Source organism: Nilaparvata lugens, chromosome 7, assembly GCF_014356525.2.
Source record: "Nilaparvata lugens isolate BPH chromosome 7, ASM1435652v1, whole genome shotgun sequence".
Classification (NCBI taxonomy): Eukaryota; Metazoa; Arthropoda; class Insecta; order Hemiptera; family Delphacidae; genus Nilaparvata; species Nilaparvata lugens.
Window position 1 is genome coordinate 39,818,995 of NC_052510.1, and position 13,870 is coordinate 39,832,864.

At 36.8% G+C, this 13,870-nt stretch overlaps 2 protein-coding genes across 3 annotated transcripts in view; one reads left to right on the forward strand and one right to left on the reverse strand.

The window, feature by feature from the left end:
* LOC111051911 (multivesicular body subunit 12B) overlaps window positions 1-13,355 on the reverse strand; it is a 52,282-nt gene extending 38,927 nt beyond the window's left edge. Inside the window, exon 1 of the mRNA XM_039432740.1 lies at window positions 12,878-13,355. Coding sequence (XP_039288674.1) covers window positions 12,878-12,976 — 99 coding nt within the window. The 5' untranslated portion in view covers window positions 12,977-13,355. The remainder of the gene's footprint in view (window positions 1-12,877) is intronic.
* Window positions 7,145-8,940, forward strand: LOC111052303 (craniofacial development protein 2-like). 2 transcript variants are annotated; one of them, XM_039432739.1, is made up of 2 exons: window positions 7,145-8,475; window positions 8,807-8,940. In XM_039432739.1, exons 1-2 carry the CDS (start codon window positions 7,402-7,404, stop codon window positions 8,822-8,824), a joined length of 1,092 nt encoding a protein of 363 aa, XP_039288673.1. In that variant the 5' UTR covers window positions 7,145-7,401; the 3' UTR covers window positions 8,825-8,940. The 2 variants fall into 2 exon arrangements, with proteins under 2 accessions (XP_039288673.1, XP_022194631.2); XM_022338939.2 differs by having other exon boundaries at window positions 7,145-8,478; window positions 8,810-8,937.
* Window positions 13,356-13,870: the final 515 nt, after the last annotated feature.

The window sequence follows — 13,870 nt, forward strand, 5'->3', positions numbered from 1 at the left end:
CTTTTCCTGCATTATGCACAAGTCGGAAAAATGAAAAAGAGATGGGGATTAACAAGTTATTGATTAGTTGAAAGTTTATGGGATCGAGGTGTATACTCTCACGAGCTTTCCGACTTTTAACTGGAGAAATTAAAAGTTTACAAACGTTTTTCAAAGAAAAAATATTGAAACAAAAAAAATACAGTTATAATTTAATCAAATTCTAACACATAAATAATATAAACATAATTCGGATTTCTTGTTCAATAGTTAATTAGATATTGAAGAAGTGATCTGTATGGGGATGTTTCACAGAGACAAGTTCTCACAGAGACAAGTAGTGTTTTTGAACGATATTAGTGTCACAGAGACAAGTTTCACAGGAGCAAGTACTTCTATAAATGGCAGTCTCACAGGAACAAGTTCCCACAGAGACAAGCAGTTTCATAGAGACAAGGTCTCCGTCCAAACTTGTAGCACTATAAATGGCAGTCTCAAAGAAGCAAGTTCTCACTGGAACAAGGTGTCTCACAGAAGCAAGTACAGTGTCGTAGAGACAAGGTAGCGAATGTAGGAAGAAGTTAGGCGTGTTGCCTACATCTGAACTTGAAGGCACTCCATCATTTGTTCTAGTAAATTAAATGTCTGCTGTTTTTTAATCATGTAGGTATATGATTATGATTAAAGGTTTATCATATAAGATAGGGATGGGTTGGTAACCTATTAGAATTAGATAGAAGATAGATAGAATTATGAAGATAACTTAAATAAATAAATTGAGTTCTATGCAAATGTAATATATTTCTACCAAACTCCAAGATAACTATTCCAATATATCTAATAAGTATATATTAGGCCTTCAACAGCTGATTTTTTACTAAGTTACATTGAGATATTAACCTTCTAGTCGTGACCCTGGGTCCGAGGGACCCAGCAATTCTTTTTTGAGTTATAATTTTGCTTCCGTTCACTTTACTGTATTTTGTGATCCATGTAAATTCATGTTAGTAGACACTTAAACTTGATGTAGAGTGTTAGTGCTCTGTGACTTGTTTTCGTGAAATGATGCTTTTGGGTCATGACTAACGTAACTTTTTTCATTTTTTTCAAATGCACATTTTCATGCAATAGTGATTGGATTCAAGCAGTCAACATGTACATTTTGAATAGAGACTTCGAGAAATGACAAATTGACCTCTAGATCTCTATTTTCAATGACATTAGTGATGATAAGAATAAATTCATAGTTCAAGATAAGTATACTGACCCTGAGTAGGATGATAGTGAAACCTATGAACTTCAAGTGATCCTAGGAGTACTAAACCTCCCCTAAAAGTAAGCTTTATATGACATTATATATTTTTCATGTTTCTAGTAGTGTTTCATGTATGTTTTAGGATTTATAGTAGTATTCATCACTATAATTTCATAAGTTTTGAAAATATTGTGCAACATGAACTTGAGGGTAGGGTAAAAACTACCCTAAGAGTGGACCTTCCAATTTTTCTCCCATCTTTCTTGTAGTGTTGCATGTGAGATCCATAATTGTATTCATCACTATCGTTTTTTGTTGACTTTATATAAAATAATAGCCGAACATTTCTTTCTACCACCTTAAAAATGCAAGGTTTTATAAATTTATTTTTAAAATTATAATAAAGATCGATTTCTGCTTTACATTAGTGCTCGTTGCGTTCATCAATAACCCTTGGACATATTAGAATCATGGAATAACATTATATCTTGAAATATATTGAGATATTCAATATGAAAGAAGCGGGTCCCTGGGACCCAGTGTCACGACTAACGTCGGAAAAAATAGGGTCAGGACTAGAAGGTTAATTGCATGCGTTATTGTATGCAATTGAAAATCCACTCGACAGCTGATTTATGAAGAATTATTCTATTCTGATTTTTACTGTAATATTGGCGTTCGAAGGAGACTTTTCCTATTGTATTAACCTTAAAATGCAAAATTTTCAAAATTCTTGTATGTACGTCAAGGCACAATTTAAAAAGAAATATACCTGTCAAATTTCATGGAAATCTATTGCTGCGTTTCGCCGTAATTGCGGAACATATAAACATGAAGAGAAATGCAAAACCGTTGACTTGAATCTTAGGACTCACTTCGCTCGGTCAATAAATCGAAATTTTAAGAAACCACAAATATCCTGGATGAAAAGGGGAATTAATTGTTATGTAGATTTGAATCTAAATGTCTAGGATCCACTAAATTCATCATTTTTTCTCCACAGGAGAAACGTTTAAAGCTGGCATTAAAATGATGTCACCACATTATTTACATATGTAAATTATATATTTATATATGTATGTCACATGGATTGGAGGAGAATTGTTTGTTGATTGAAGGAAGATTCTATTTTACTATTAAAATAAATCATAATTTAATTTACTTATCCACTTCGAGATTTACATAGTGATAATAAGTAGGAAATGAAATGTATAGCAAACACTTCAGTTGCTATGTAGGCCTACAGTATTGTATTCTGTAGTGTCTTATTTTTTACTAAAGTGATGAAGTATCGGAAAATACTATTATTCAGCATTGTTATGTATTATTTTCAATGTCTTTTTTTCTCTATCTTTTCAATAATTTAAAATTTTTTACCATTATTTTAAATAAGTAGATAACTTAACTATTGTTTGTTTTTAATCATATTATTTGTATTATTTTTTTGTATTGTTATAATACTTGATAGAGAGTTGAGTGTAAGAGAGGGTCGACTGCGCTCTCTAAGAAAAATAAAGGCAGTCATTCTATTCTATCCATGTCATCATAATATATATTTATATATATTAAAAAACAGATGACATCCAATTTATTAGAACAAATGGAATGGCTTCATCTTCATGTGTAGGCAAACACACCACACCAACCTTGATCCTGTGAGACTCTGGACAAGTTACATAGGTATGGCATCAGGGACAGTGCATGGAGCATGGTGGCAGACTATCTAAGCAACAGGAGGCAGGTTGTGTCGGTGATGGGTGCCAATTCAGAGGAAAGGAGAGTGGTAATCCCGTCCTGTCTCCAAACCTATGGATTGGGGTACAGTTAAGATTTAATTCACGAAAACGTCGACAACCCCAAAAGTAAGTCTTTAATTTGCACTAACCTTGGAACTGGCGAGGAAGTGGACTGTATCTCGTGTGTAGAAGTTACTGCTGACGATATCCTGTCTTTATGCGTAGGCCTATATGATATTGCACATATATCACGAAACGAAACGAGGTAATTGCGTTCAACTCGAACGCCACGGAACGGGAGACATGGAACGAAAAACGATGCTGACTTCTCGAGCACAATTCTTGAAGTGGTGGGTGGAAAGATAAACGGGAAGGATGAAGGAGGGGTGAGGGAGATAGGGTGAGGGAGAATTCTAGTCTGCTGTTTGCTGATGATACTACCATAAGGTAGTAAGGTAAGACCAGTGCACCCCTGTTGGTAAGGGCAGTGGACCCCTGGAAGCTAGATGCTGTGCACAGGAGCTGTTTTCCGTGGCTAAAGAGTGGTTTGCTGCAAACAAGCTCAAGTTGAACGAGGCCAAGACACAGGAGATGCTTTGTATTCTAAGCACCCACACTCCAGGGGATGAAGCAGACATTTTGCTTGGCTTTGGAATTGATGCCAAATTAAGTTGGGAGCTGCATATTGACCAGGTACTTATAGTACTGATAGTTCCAGGTTGGAGACTGTCTAGAGAAATCTTCCTGTTCAGAAAGCTGAGAAGCCTCCTGAGTCTTAAAGAGACTTCTAATGATGTATCATGCGGTGTTTGGCAGTCGCTATTACAGTGTCAATGATTTCCTTGGGGATAGCTTTGAGGGACTGTGATGCCACGCCATCTTGATTAACAAGTTTAAAGTTTTTTTATTTTTTTGACGCGATCCATCCGGGAACACCTGGCTAACGATCAAGACTTTGGATATATTGGACTCTCATAACTTGTCTCCGATTGGCTGATAATCAGTTGTTGGTTAAATCAAAGGACGATTCTGAGAGTCGGCCAACAATCTGTAGTTTTAAGAACATCCATTCGGTGAACATTCTGTGTGTCGTGTAGTCGCATTTGATGTGTGTGAAAACGACCATTGGAATCAAAGTTTTTCTCCATATAAGTTAGTGGGAAGTTGATTTAAGAGAAATGTGGAATAATAATAATGACTAAAAAATGGAATAGAATACATTTTAATACACTTGCAAAAAAGCTTATGAAAGACAATATCAAGATATTCATCCATTCTCATGGATGTATCCTTTGCCATTGTGATTTCTCCGTTTTCAACGTGTCTGGGTGTGTGTGTGTGTGTGTGTGTGTGGTGTGTGTGTGTGTGTGTGTGTGTGTGTGTGTGTGTGGGTTTGTGTGTGTCTTATAATATTATTTAACTAGCCATCAGGCTCGCTTCGCTTGCCATATCCGTCTAGCCAGGGGGCTCCGCCCCCTGGACCCCTGACTGGATCGTCCAAAAATGAGATCAGCGGGCACGCTTAGCTCGCCTGCATGTAGACCTCAGCGGGCTCGATTCGCTCGCCTGCATGTAGACCTCAGCGGAACCTCTGTAACGAATTATGGACCCCCAACTGGATCGTCCAAAAATTAGATCAGCGGGCTTGCTTCTCTCGCCTGCATGTAGACCTCAGCGGAACCTCTGTACCGAGTTTGAACATATTATGTCAATTTGATCTCAAAAAACACCTGTTTCTATATTGGCGTATCTTTGGCGAACAAAATTCTTCCACCTCAGCTAAACCTGTGTACTGAATTTTTTGAAATATATTTCCATGAATTATTTAAAAAGGTGAGGAAATGCAGAAAAGCTGAGAAAAAGCTAATTGAGGGCGTATCTTTGGCGTTATTTCAAATTCCTTCTAACACAACATTATTGCACCCCAGCTGAGCTGTTGTAGTAAATTTGAACATTTTCTGTTTATTTGTTCTCGATAAAGCTGAGAAAACGCTAAAAAACGCAGATTTTGGGCGTATCTTTGGAAATTTTTCCAAATCCGTTCTTATTGCGCCTCTAAAAGGCCAACTGAACACACCTACCAAATTTGAAATATTATGTCATATTTTTATCATATGTTAGGACGATCCAGTCGGGGGTCCAGACTAAACGTCTGGCTAAACGGATATGGTGAGTAAAGCGAGCCTGACGGCTAGTAATATAATATTCCCAGGAATAGCTCTGATTGAAGTAGCAGTACCCAATCAATTTTTCCCCGATAAATCAGGACCTCCTAAATAGGTATTTAGGAGGTACTGGATAAATTGGTATTTAGGAGGTCCTGCTTAAATGCATTTCAATCTTCAACTTGGTGCCAACCTAACAAAGTCAACTCAACTTGACAACCTGACAAAATTTTTAATTCACTTACTAGAACAACTGTTTCGAAGAGGTACTCTCTCTAGATTATAGTTCTATATTAACATATAGTATGGACATTTTCAATTATAATTTTAAGATATTTGAATAAGAAGAATATACATGCTAAAAGACGAACTTTAAACCCTTAAAAACCACCCTAGGGTTAAAATATCGCCAAAAGATTTCTTAGTGCGCCTCTAAAGGGCCAACTGAAAATACCTAACAAATTTGAACGTTTTTGGTCCGGTAGATTTTTAGTTCTGCGAGTGAGTGAGTCAGTCAGTCATTCAGTGAGTGAGTGCCATTTCGCTTTTATAAATATAGATTAAGATAACATAAAATACTATCAGTAGAATAAAACATATTATACAGTTCTGAACTCATTGACCCACGAACAGGCCTAATAGGCCTATGTGGGCAATTATTATTTCATTATTAGGGTTCAGAAATTTTGCTATGCAGTGCAATAATATTGTAATCAGATGTTAGACTAAACTATAATAGTCTGAAGCACTTTATTTATAACACTATTTAAAGATACCAATCTTTATTATTCTAATAAAATGTACCTATAACTATTATATCTTTATTACTACTAGTAGTTCTGTGAACAGTAGACCTCGCGCAGTTATAACGACGTCCCAAACCATAAGCACTTCCACACTGATACACTAACCATTTATTTGATCAGATCATGCTTACACAAGATTTAATTATCTCATATTTATAACACTTTCCAGAATTTAGCGCGAGAAAACCAGAAGACATCTGGGCGCCCAGACGAGCTGTTATAAGTTCTTTGCATCCTATTTTCAATAGTGCATAAAAATTGCATTCAATGAGGCATGCAATTTATAGTCTACACAGCTGTTAATTTTTTACCAAGTTACATTGAGATATTGAATTGCATGCGTCATGGCATGCAATTTATAGTCAACTCGACTGCTGATTTATGATGAATAATTCTATAGTCTCATTTTTACGGTAATATTGGCGTATGAAGGAGGCTCCTTTTTCCTTTTATATTATCCTTGAAATGCAAAATTTCCAAAAACCTTGTATATACGTCGACGCACAATTTAAAAAATCTGGTGTGGTACACTCACACAACTTTCCTTGCTCATATTTGAAACTACGATCAGACTTCTGTATAATATGTTTATATATAATTGTTTTCGGAGTATAAGAATAAGAATAAGAATGAGAATGTTTATTTCGCCAAAATTACATAATAGTTACAAAACATGAATGATTTGGCACAGCCAGCAAAGTTAAACTTGTGCGCTAGCTGTGAGTTCATAAAGCAAACAGTACGAAGTAGCCTATAGCAATACTGAAAAATGGAAAAAAATATATATACCTATGTAATAATAATATTATAGTAATGCTTCTTATAAATAATACAATGATAAGGATTGAATAATTTCGTGTTAAAACCAATTATACAGGTGATAACCAAAAACAAGACATACAGCCTACATTTAAATCTTCTAAATGCAAACTAATGAAGAAGAATACAATAAAAAATGAAATTTACAGTTGTGAGCACATCCCAGTGCTTAATCAATTTTCATAAATAATACAAAAGATAGAAAGACATTCAAAACTCAAAAGAATCATGAATAGATTTATTAACATTTAGGCATTGTAAAATATATATTCTGCTCAACCCATACATTTATTTCCTTGATAAGTGCTTTAGCCCCTCCTAGGGAGTACAACACCTTGTCGTTGGTGGAGGGGCTTGCGTACTCCTGCGACCCAGAGAGCTATGCCGGCGGTAGTGTAACTACCAGCAGGGCCACCCAAGCCGGACAGGTCGAAGGGTAGGAGGCAGACAAAGAAGTACTCCAAAGAAGGCGTCGTTGGGCTAATCCCCCACACGCTGGATAACCTCGGATTCAGAGAAATCAAATCAGCCTCGGAACAGGACCGGACTCAAGGACAAATAAAAGGAACAAGACTAAAATCAGATTCGGAACATGGAACGTGACTACTTTGAATGGAAAGGAGGTGGAATTGGTGGAGGAGATGAGAAAATACAGGGTGCAACTGATGGGACTGAGTGAGACGAAAAGGAAGGGCCAAGGGCAAGTGCAATTGGACGGAGGTTATTGTTTGAGATATTCAGGAGTGGATAAGACAAGACGAGCAGGAGAGGGAGTTGGAGTGGTGGTGTCAGGTGAGCTGGAAGGAAAAGTGACTGGATGGAAGGCGGTAAGCTCAAGGATTATGTATGTGGACTTGGAGATGGAAGAGACTGTTACAGTAATTCAAGTCTATGCCCCAACAGAAGATTACGACATTGCAGATAAAGAAGCATTCTATGAAGAATTACAGAAGGAAATGGATAAGGCACGAGACAGAAGTAGGCATGTTATCATAATGGGAGACTGGAATGGAAGAATAGGGAGTGAAGTGAACAGAGGACAAGGCTGTATGGGAAGGTTTGCTGGGGATAGAATCTTGAATGATAATGGAGAAAGGATCATAGACTTTTGCCTGGAAAACAACCTTATGATTGGAAACACTTTTTACAACCACAAAAAGATACACCAAATTACATATTCAGCTTTGGGTAGACAGGCAGAGAGTGTAATTGACTACATGGTGTACACAAGAAACACAAACTATGCTGTATGCGATGTGAAGGTCATAAGGGGGGCAGAGCTGGCAACTGACCATAAATTGCTTGTGCTGGACACAAACTTCAGTATCCCTAAGGCAAGGAAAACCAAGGCATATGTAAAGGTCAAAGTTGAGGAACTGAGGAAGCCTGGAGTTAGGGATGAGTTTTCCAGAAAAATGGAAGAGGAATTGACATGGCAAAATGAGGAATTGGAAAGAAAAGGGATAGAAGATATATGGAATGCACTTAAAACTACAATAAAAAGAGTTGCAGAGCAGGCATGTGGCAGTAGACAAATTAAAGGGCAGGGTAAGAAACGTACAAAATGGTGGAATGATGAGGTGAAGATCATGGTTAGATACAAAAAGGAAGCATGGAAAAGATATCTCCAAACAAGAACAGAGGAAGACAGAAGAGCATATGTGGAAAAACGGAACCAAGTGAAAGAGACTGTGAGACGGGCTAAAGCTGAAACTTGGGAGGAATTTGGCAAGGAATTAGAGGAAAATTTTCGTTTCAATAATAGAATTTTCTGGAATACAATTAGAGGCCTGAGACGAAAAATGGGTAAAAAGATAAGGAATATTGCCAATGAAGAAGGGAAGGTGATATCAGAGCCCAAGGAAATATTAGCCACGTGGAGACTGCATTATGAAAAGAAGTTTGGATGGGAGGGGGATGAAGGTGAGGAAGTGCGGGATGGAGGAAGAGCAGAGGCACAAGAGGAGAATGATGAGATAAGCATGCGGGAAGTGGAAGAGGCAATAAAGGATATGAAGATTGGAAAGGCACCAGGGATGGATGAAGTGGCCCCAGAATATATAAAATATGGAGGATCTGGAGTCAAGCGGTATCTATGGCAACTATTCAGAAAAGTTTGGAACAGCAATGAGGTCCCCAAAGATTGGGAGAAGAACATAATAATCCCAATTTATAAAAAAGGAAGAACTGTAGAATGTGACAACTACCGTGCAATCTGTCTATCTTCAGTGGTACTAAAGATATATTCCAGGATAATTGAAAAAAGACTAAGGAGAGAAGTGGAGGAAAGACTGGAAGAGGAGCAGAGTGCATTTAGAAAGGACAGACAAACCCAGGACCACATATGTACAATTAGAAGGGTGATGGAGATATATATGGAGGAAGGAAAAGACCTATTTATGGCATTCTTAGACCTGAAAGCTGCATTTGATTCGGTCCCAAGAAGAGAAATATGGAGTGCCATGAGAGAGTTGGAAGTCAGCGACAGATTGATAGGAGCAGTACAAACGTTGTATAGGAAAACGGTTGGAGTGGTAAGGATAGATGGGGAGGTATCTCAGGAATTTGATATGAGAAAGGGTATGAAACAAGGAGATAGCCTCAGCCCCCTGCTCTTTATAATCTTTATGAACAGCATACTAAAGTATTGCAAAAGAAACACCCCAAAAATGAAAGTGGGTCATAAAAATCTTAGACCAGTATACTTACAGGCCTTGGTATTCGCAGATGATATTGTTCTGATGGAAGACAGTACAAGGAAACTCCAGAAGGCAGTTGACGTATGGGAAAAGGTTTTGTCAAGAAGATCAATGGAGGTGAATACGAGCAAAAGCAAGATTATGAGGGTAGCGGTGGGAGAGAGAGAGAGCTGTGGAATAACATGCAAAGGAAAGGCCCTGGATGAGGTAGACCAGTACGAGTATCTGGGAGCAATTATCTGTGCAGATGGAAAACTAGATAGAGAAATTGCAAACAGAGTGAAAAAAGCAATGAATGTATATTTCCAGCTGAACAGCACCGTGGTTGGCAAAAGAGAGTTAAATATGACGACAAAGAAAAGAATATTTAATTGTGTGTTTGCTCCAACTCTCATTTATGGCAGTGAAAGCTGGGTAACCCTCAAGAAACACTGGAGTAAGGTTACTGCAGCAGAAATGAGGTACCACAGAAGAGCAATAGGAAAGACAAGACATGATAGATGGCGAAATGAGAGAGTGAGAGGAGAAGTGGGAAGAAGAGCACTGATGGAAGACATAAAAGAAAGGCAACTCAAATGGTTTGGACACCTCACTAGAATGCAAGAATGTCGACAGTAAAGGAAGTGGTGGAGGCTAGGAGGGAAGGAAAGAGACGGAGAGGTAGACCTAGGATGAACTGGGAAGGCTATCTGGAGGAATTGGGGAGGGAGAGAGGCAAGACAATGAGAGATATGAGAAGAATGGCTGAGGATAGGACTGCATGGAGGAGATGGACCGAGTCTGGTACCCCTACGCTGTAACGGCAGAGGGGGTCAAGAAAAAGAAGAAGAAGATAAGTGCTTTAGTAATTTTTGAATTAATTAGTTTTATCGGAATTTTGTTTGAAAATATATTGCAAAGATAGGTGAATTGGTGTCGACAAACTACTAGTTTTATTAAGTTGATATTGAAATTATTTAATGCTAATGAACGAGTTTGGTACGGTATATTTCTAATTTCTAGATTACTTCTATTCTTATTTAAGTGCAAAACAATCCTAGTTACATACATCTGTCTTAGTGTGGGAACACTTAATTCTTCAAAAAGTTTCTTGCTTGGGTATCGTCTTGGTTTACCCAGTGCTGCCCTTATAAGATGCTTTTGTAGTGTGAAGACTTTATTAAAGTGACAATCATATGCACCACCCCAAGCTTCAATCGCATATTGAAACAGCGAGAGTACTTTTTCCTTTGTGTAAACTGTGAAATTCGATGATTTTTTTAGTCGTCATTTTTTTAAAGTCGTCGAAACAGCTGTTCTACAGATGAAATAACTCGACTTTGTGTTCTTTTTATGAACTGCGCTACCTACCTACCCCATGCACGAGAAGGAGGTTACTAAGTTTATTTCTCAAGGATGGGGTGGACCCCCCATTAGTTTCCCAGAAAGAAGACTCATGCCAGTTGATAGAGCTGATAAATAACTATAGGCCTACAGGGTATGAATTTGAAAAATATCGGTCCAGTTATTTTTGAGAAAATCGTGGAAAACATGGTTTTTTAGTAATTATCCGCCATTTTTCTCAAGAATATTACGGAGCTCCTGAAATTTTCCCAGAAATAAGACTCATTTCAGTTGATAGGGCTTATAAATAGCTATCCATGGTATAAATTTGAAGAAAATCGTTTGAGCCGTTTTCGAGAAAACCGTGAAAAACATGGTTTTTTAGTAATTATCCGCCATTTTTTCCGCCATCTTGAATTCAATTTTATTGAATTTCTTATTGTCAGATCCTCATGGTATAAGGACCTTAAGTTTAAGATTTCAAGTCAATCGGTTAATTAGGAATGGAGTTATCGTGTTCACAGACACACACATACACACACACACACACACACCACACACACACACACACACACACACAGACCAACACCCAAAAATCATGTTTTTGGACTCAGGGGACCTTGAAACGTATAGAAAACTTGAAATTAGGGTACCTTAATTTTTTTTGGAAAGCAATACCGGTACTTTCCTTACCTATGGTAGCCTAATAGGGCAAGGAAAGTAAAAAGGAACATACCTGTCAAATTTCATGAAAATCTATTACCGCGTTTCGCCGTAAATGCGCAACATAAAAACATATAAACATTAAGAGAAATGCCAAACCGTCGACTTGAATCTTAGACCTCACTTCGCTCGGTCAATTATATAATATAATTATTGTATCACTCCTTTTGTCATGATGTCTTAAGTTTTATTTCAAATAATTATTATGTTGTGCTGCATGCATTTTACGCCCTTTCAAGATAATATAATCATGTATCAAATTTGGTGAAATAAACTCAATTCAAATTCAATTCAAATTTATCCTGAATTATCATTAAGATGTTATTGAATAAGACCATAAATTTGGGAGTCGCGGAGTCTCATGAAATCGTTCGGATGAAGGGCCAAGTCTCAACTTATTTTATACAGACTATAGAGGGAAAACTATCAATTTTGAATGTTTAACCTCATATGGTAGCATCTCCTTCAAGTCTACTGACCAAAAACTGGTTGAAACTTTGTCACTGCTAAGTTTTGTCCATTTCAAAAATGAGTTTTTGTTTTTAATTAATGTTAAATTAATAGTGGGGAAAATTGATACAGTACTCTTGAAACACAACACAATAAATAAAGAGATAGGTCAACTGGCCTTGCACAGAGGAGAATAGAAACCGGTGAATTTATAAATGCCTACTGTTTCATTACCAACTAAATTTTATTTTACGATTGAGTAGGCACTATCTTTAATTTTAAGACTGAGTTGTGACCTGCCAAGTTTACAGCGCAAACTCTGATATCACATATCTACCGGCATTACAAAAACTACAAATTTTTCATTCTTTTACATAGAATAACAAATATGTGCCAATACTCATAGAAAAATATGTATTTCTTTTAAGGTGCCATCCTAGGACATGGGATTAAAATAACACTACATTTGAATAATTTGATAAAAAAAAGTTGGATAGAAAATTCCATGTCCATTGTTTCTTTAAACATTTTTTGGATTCTATTGCAGGCCTAATTACAGTACCTATTAATATTCCTATTTAAAAACTTATAGCAAGTAAACTTATTGTATTCCCTACTGATTAATAAAATGCTAGTTTAGGTAATTGACAAAAGATTGAAAGATAAATAAGTTTATGGCTCATGAGTAGGCCTATTGAAAGTTCATGGATTCTAAATAATTCATAAACTCATAAATAATTACTTTATGACGCCGGCATCATTTCAGAAAAGTATAGGCACAATTTAATTATTAAATTACATTTACAGTTATAATTTGATGATAGGTATACAATTGTTTAAAATTATATTCTTACAATACCATCAGCAAAATGGCTTCATTTTCATGAAGATAGTGTGAATCTAGTAACCTAAAATAACTTACAACATAGAATCCTGGTGGACATTTCGACTGATCCTCCACTACGCAAATTGAAGTAATTGGTTTATCATCAGGAAAAGATTTTAAGACTTGCTGCATCATTTTGAAAGGATTTTGAGAGTTCACAATATTTTAACCTCACGAAAATCTAACTACCTATTCTTTGTCAGTAGCCGTTCAAATATGATATGACTAGAATGTACTAATAATTGGTTGTATGTGAGCACAACACTAGTTAAAAAGCACAAAGAATCGACTACATTGGAAAATGAAAATAAATATTTTACACAGGCCGAAAAATAATAACATCCATTTAAAAATTAAACTTAATCCTCCCTCACTGACAACAACACTGACTCACTGACACTCTGACAGACTGAACCATTCATTCGTTTCCATCCCATCCATTGCCAAGTTCGACAGTTCAAAATTCCACAGCAGTTCGATTTTAACCAGTACATCAAAACCTCACACACAGAGTACCTAATCTATCGACTCGGTAACGGCAACGGTCAGCTGTATCGCTGTATGCGACCGAGTATCGATCAGCTGATTGCGCGACAGTAAGATTCAGCTTGCGATATTCGACTCACATCGTAAAATAGATGCTAATCTCTACAAGGTAACAGAAAAGGTTAAAGAGTTTAGTTTTTTATTTCATGACTATATGTTGATATAACTCGTAATGTCTCATCACAGTGCTTAGTAACCGCTACATTCAAAGAATTGTTGGTTTGAAACGTTACCTATAGTGAGGTCCACGTTATAATGGCAGTGGATGAAGATAGGAGAATATCAATGCCGATTCTCTGAATCAATTAATATTATTTCTACACTGTCAAAAACATAATTGACATCGTTGTGGACCTAGAAAAGGATAGTACCACCGGCTTTGTCGAATGATAGACAAGGATAGCAATTCCAAAGTTGAACAATTACTATAACGGGTAATAACATGAATTGGGAATATCTGGAACTCAAAATATCTTGCAGCTA

Coding starts and splice junctions, on each gene's coding strand:
- LOC111052303 (XM_039432739.1), top strand. CDS start 7,402: ATGAGAAAATACAGGGTGCAACTGATGGGACTGAGTGAGACGAAAAGG.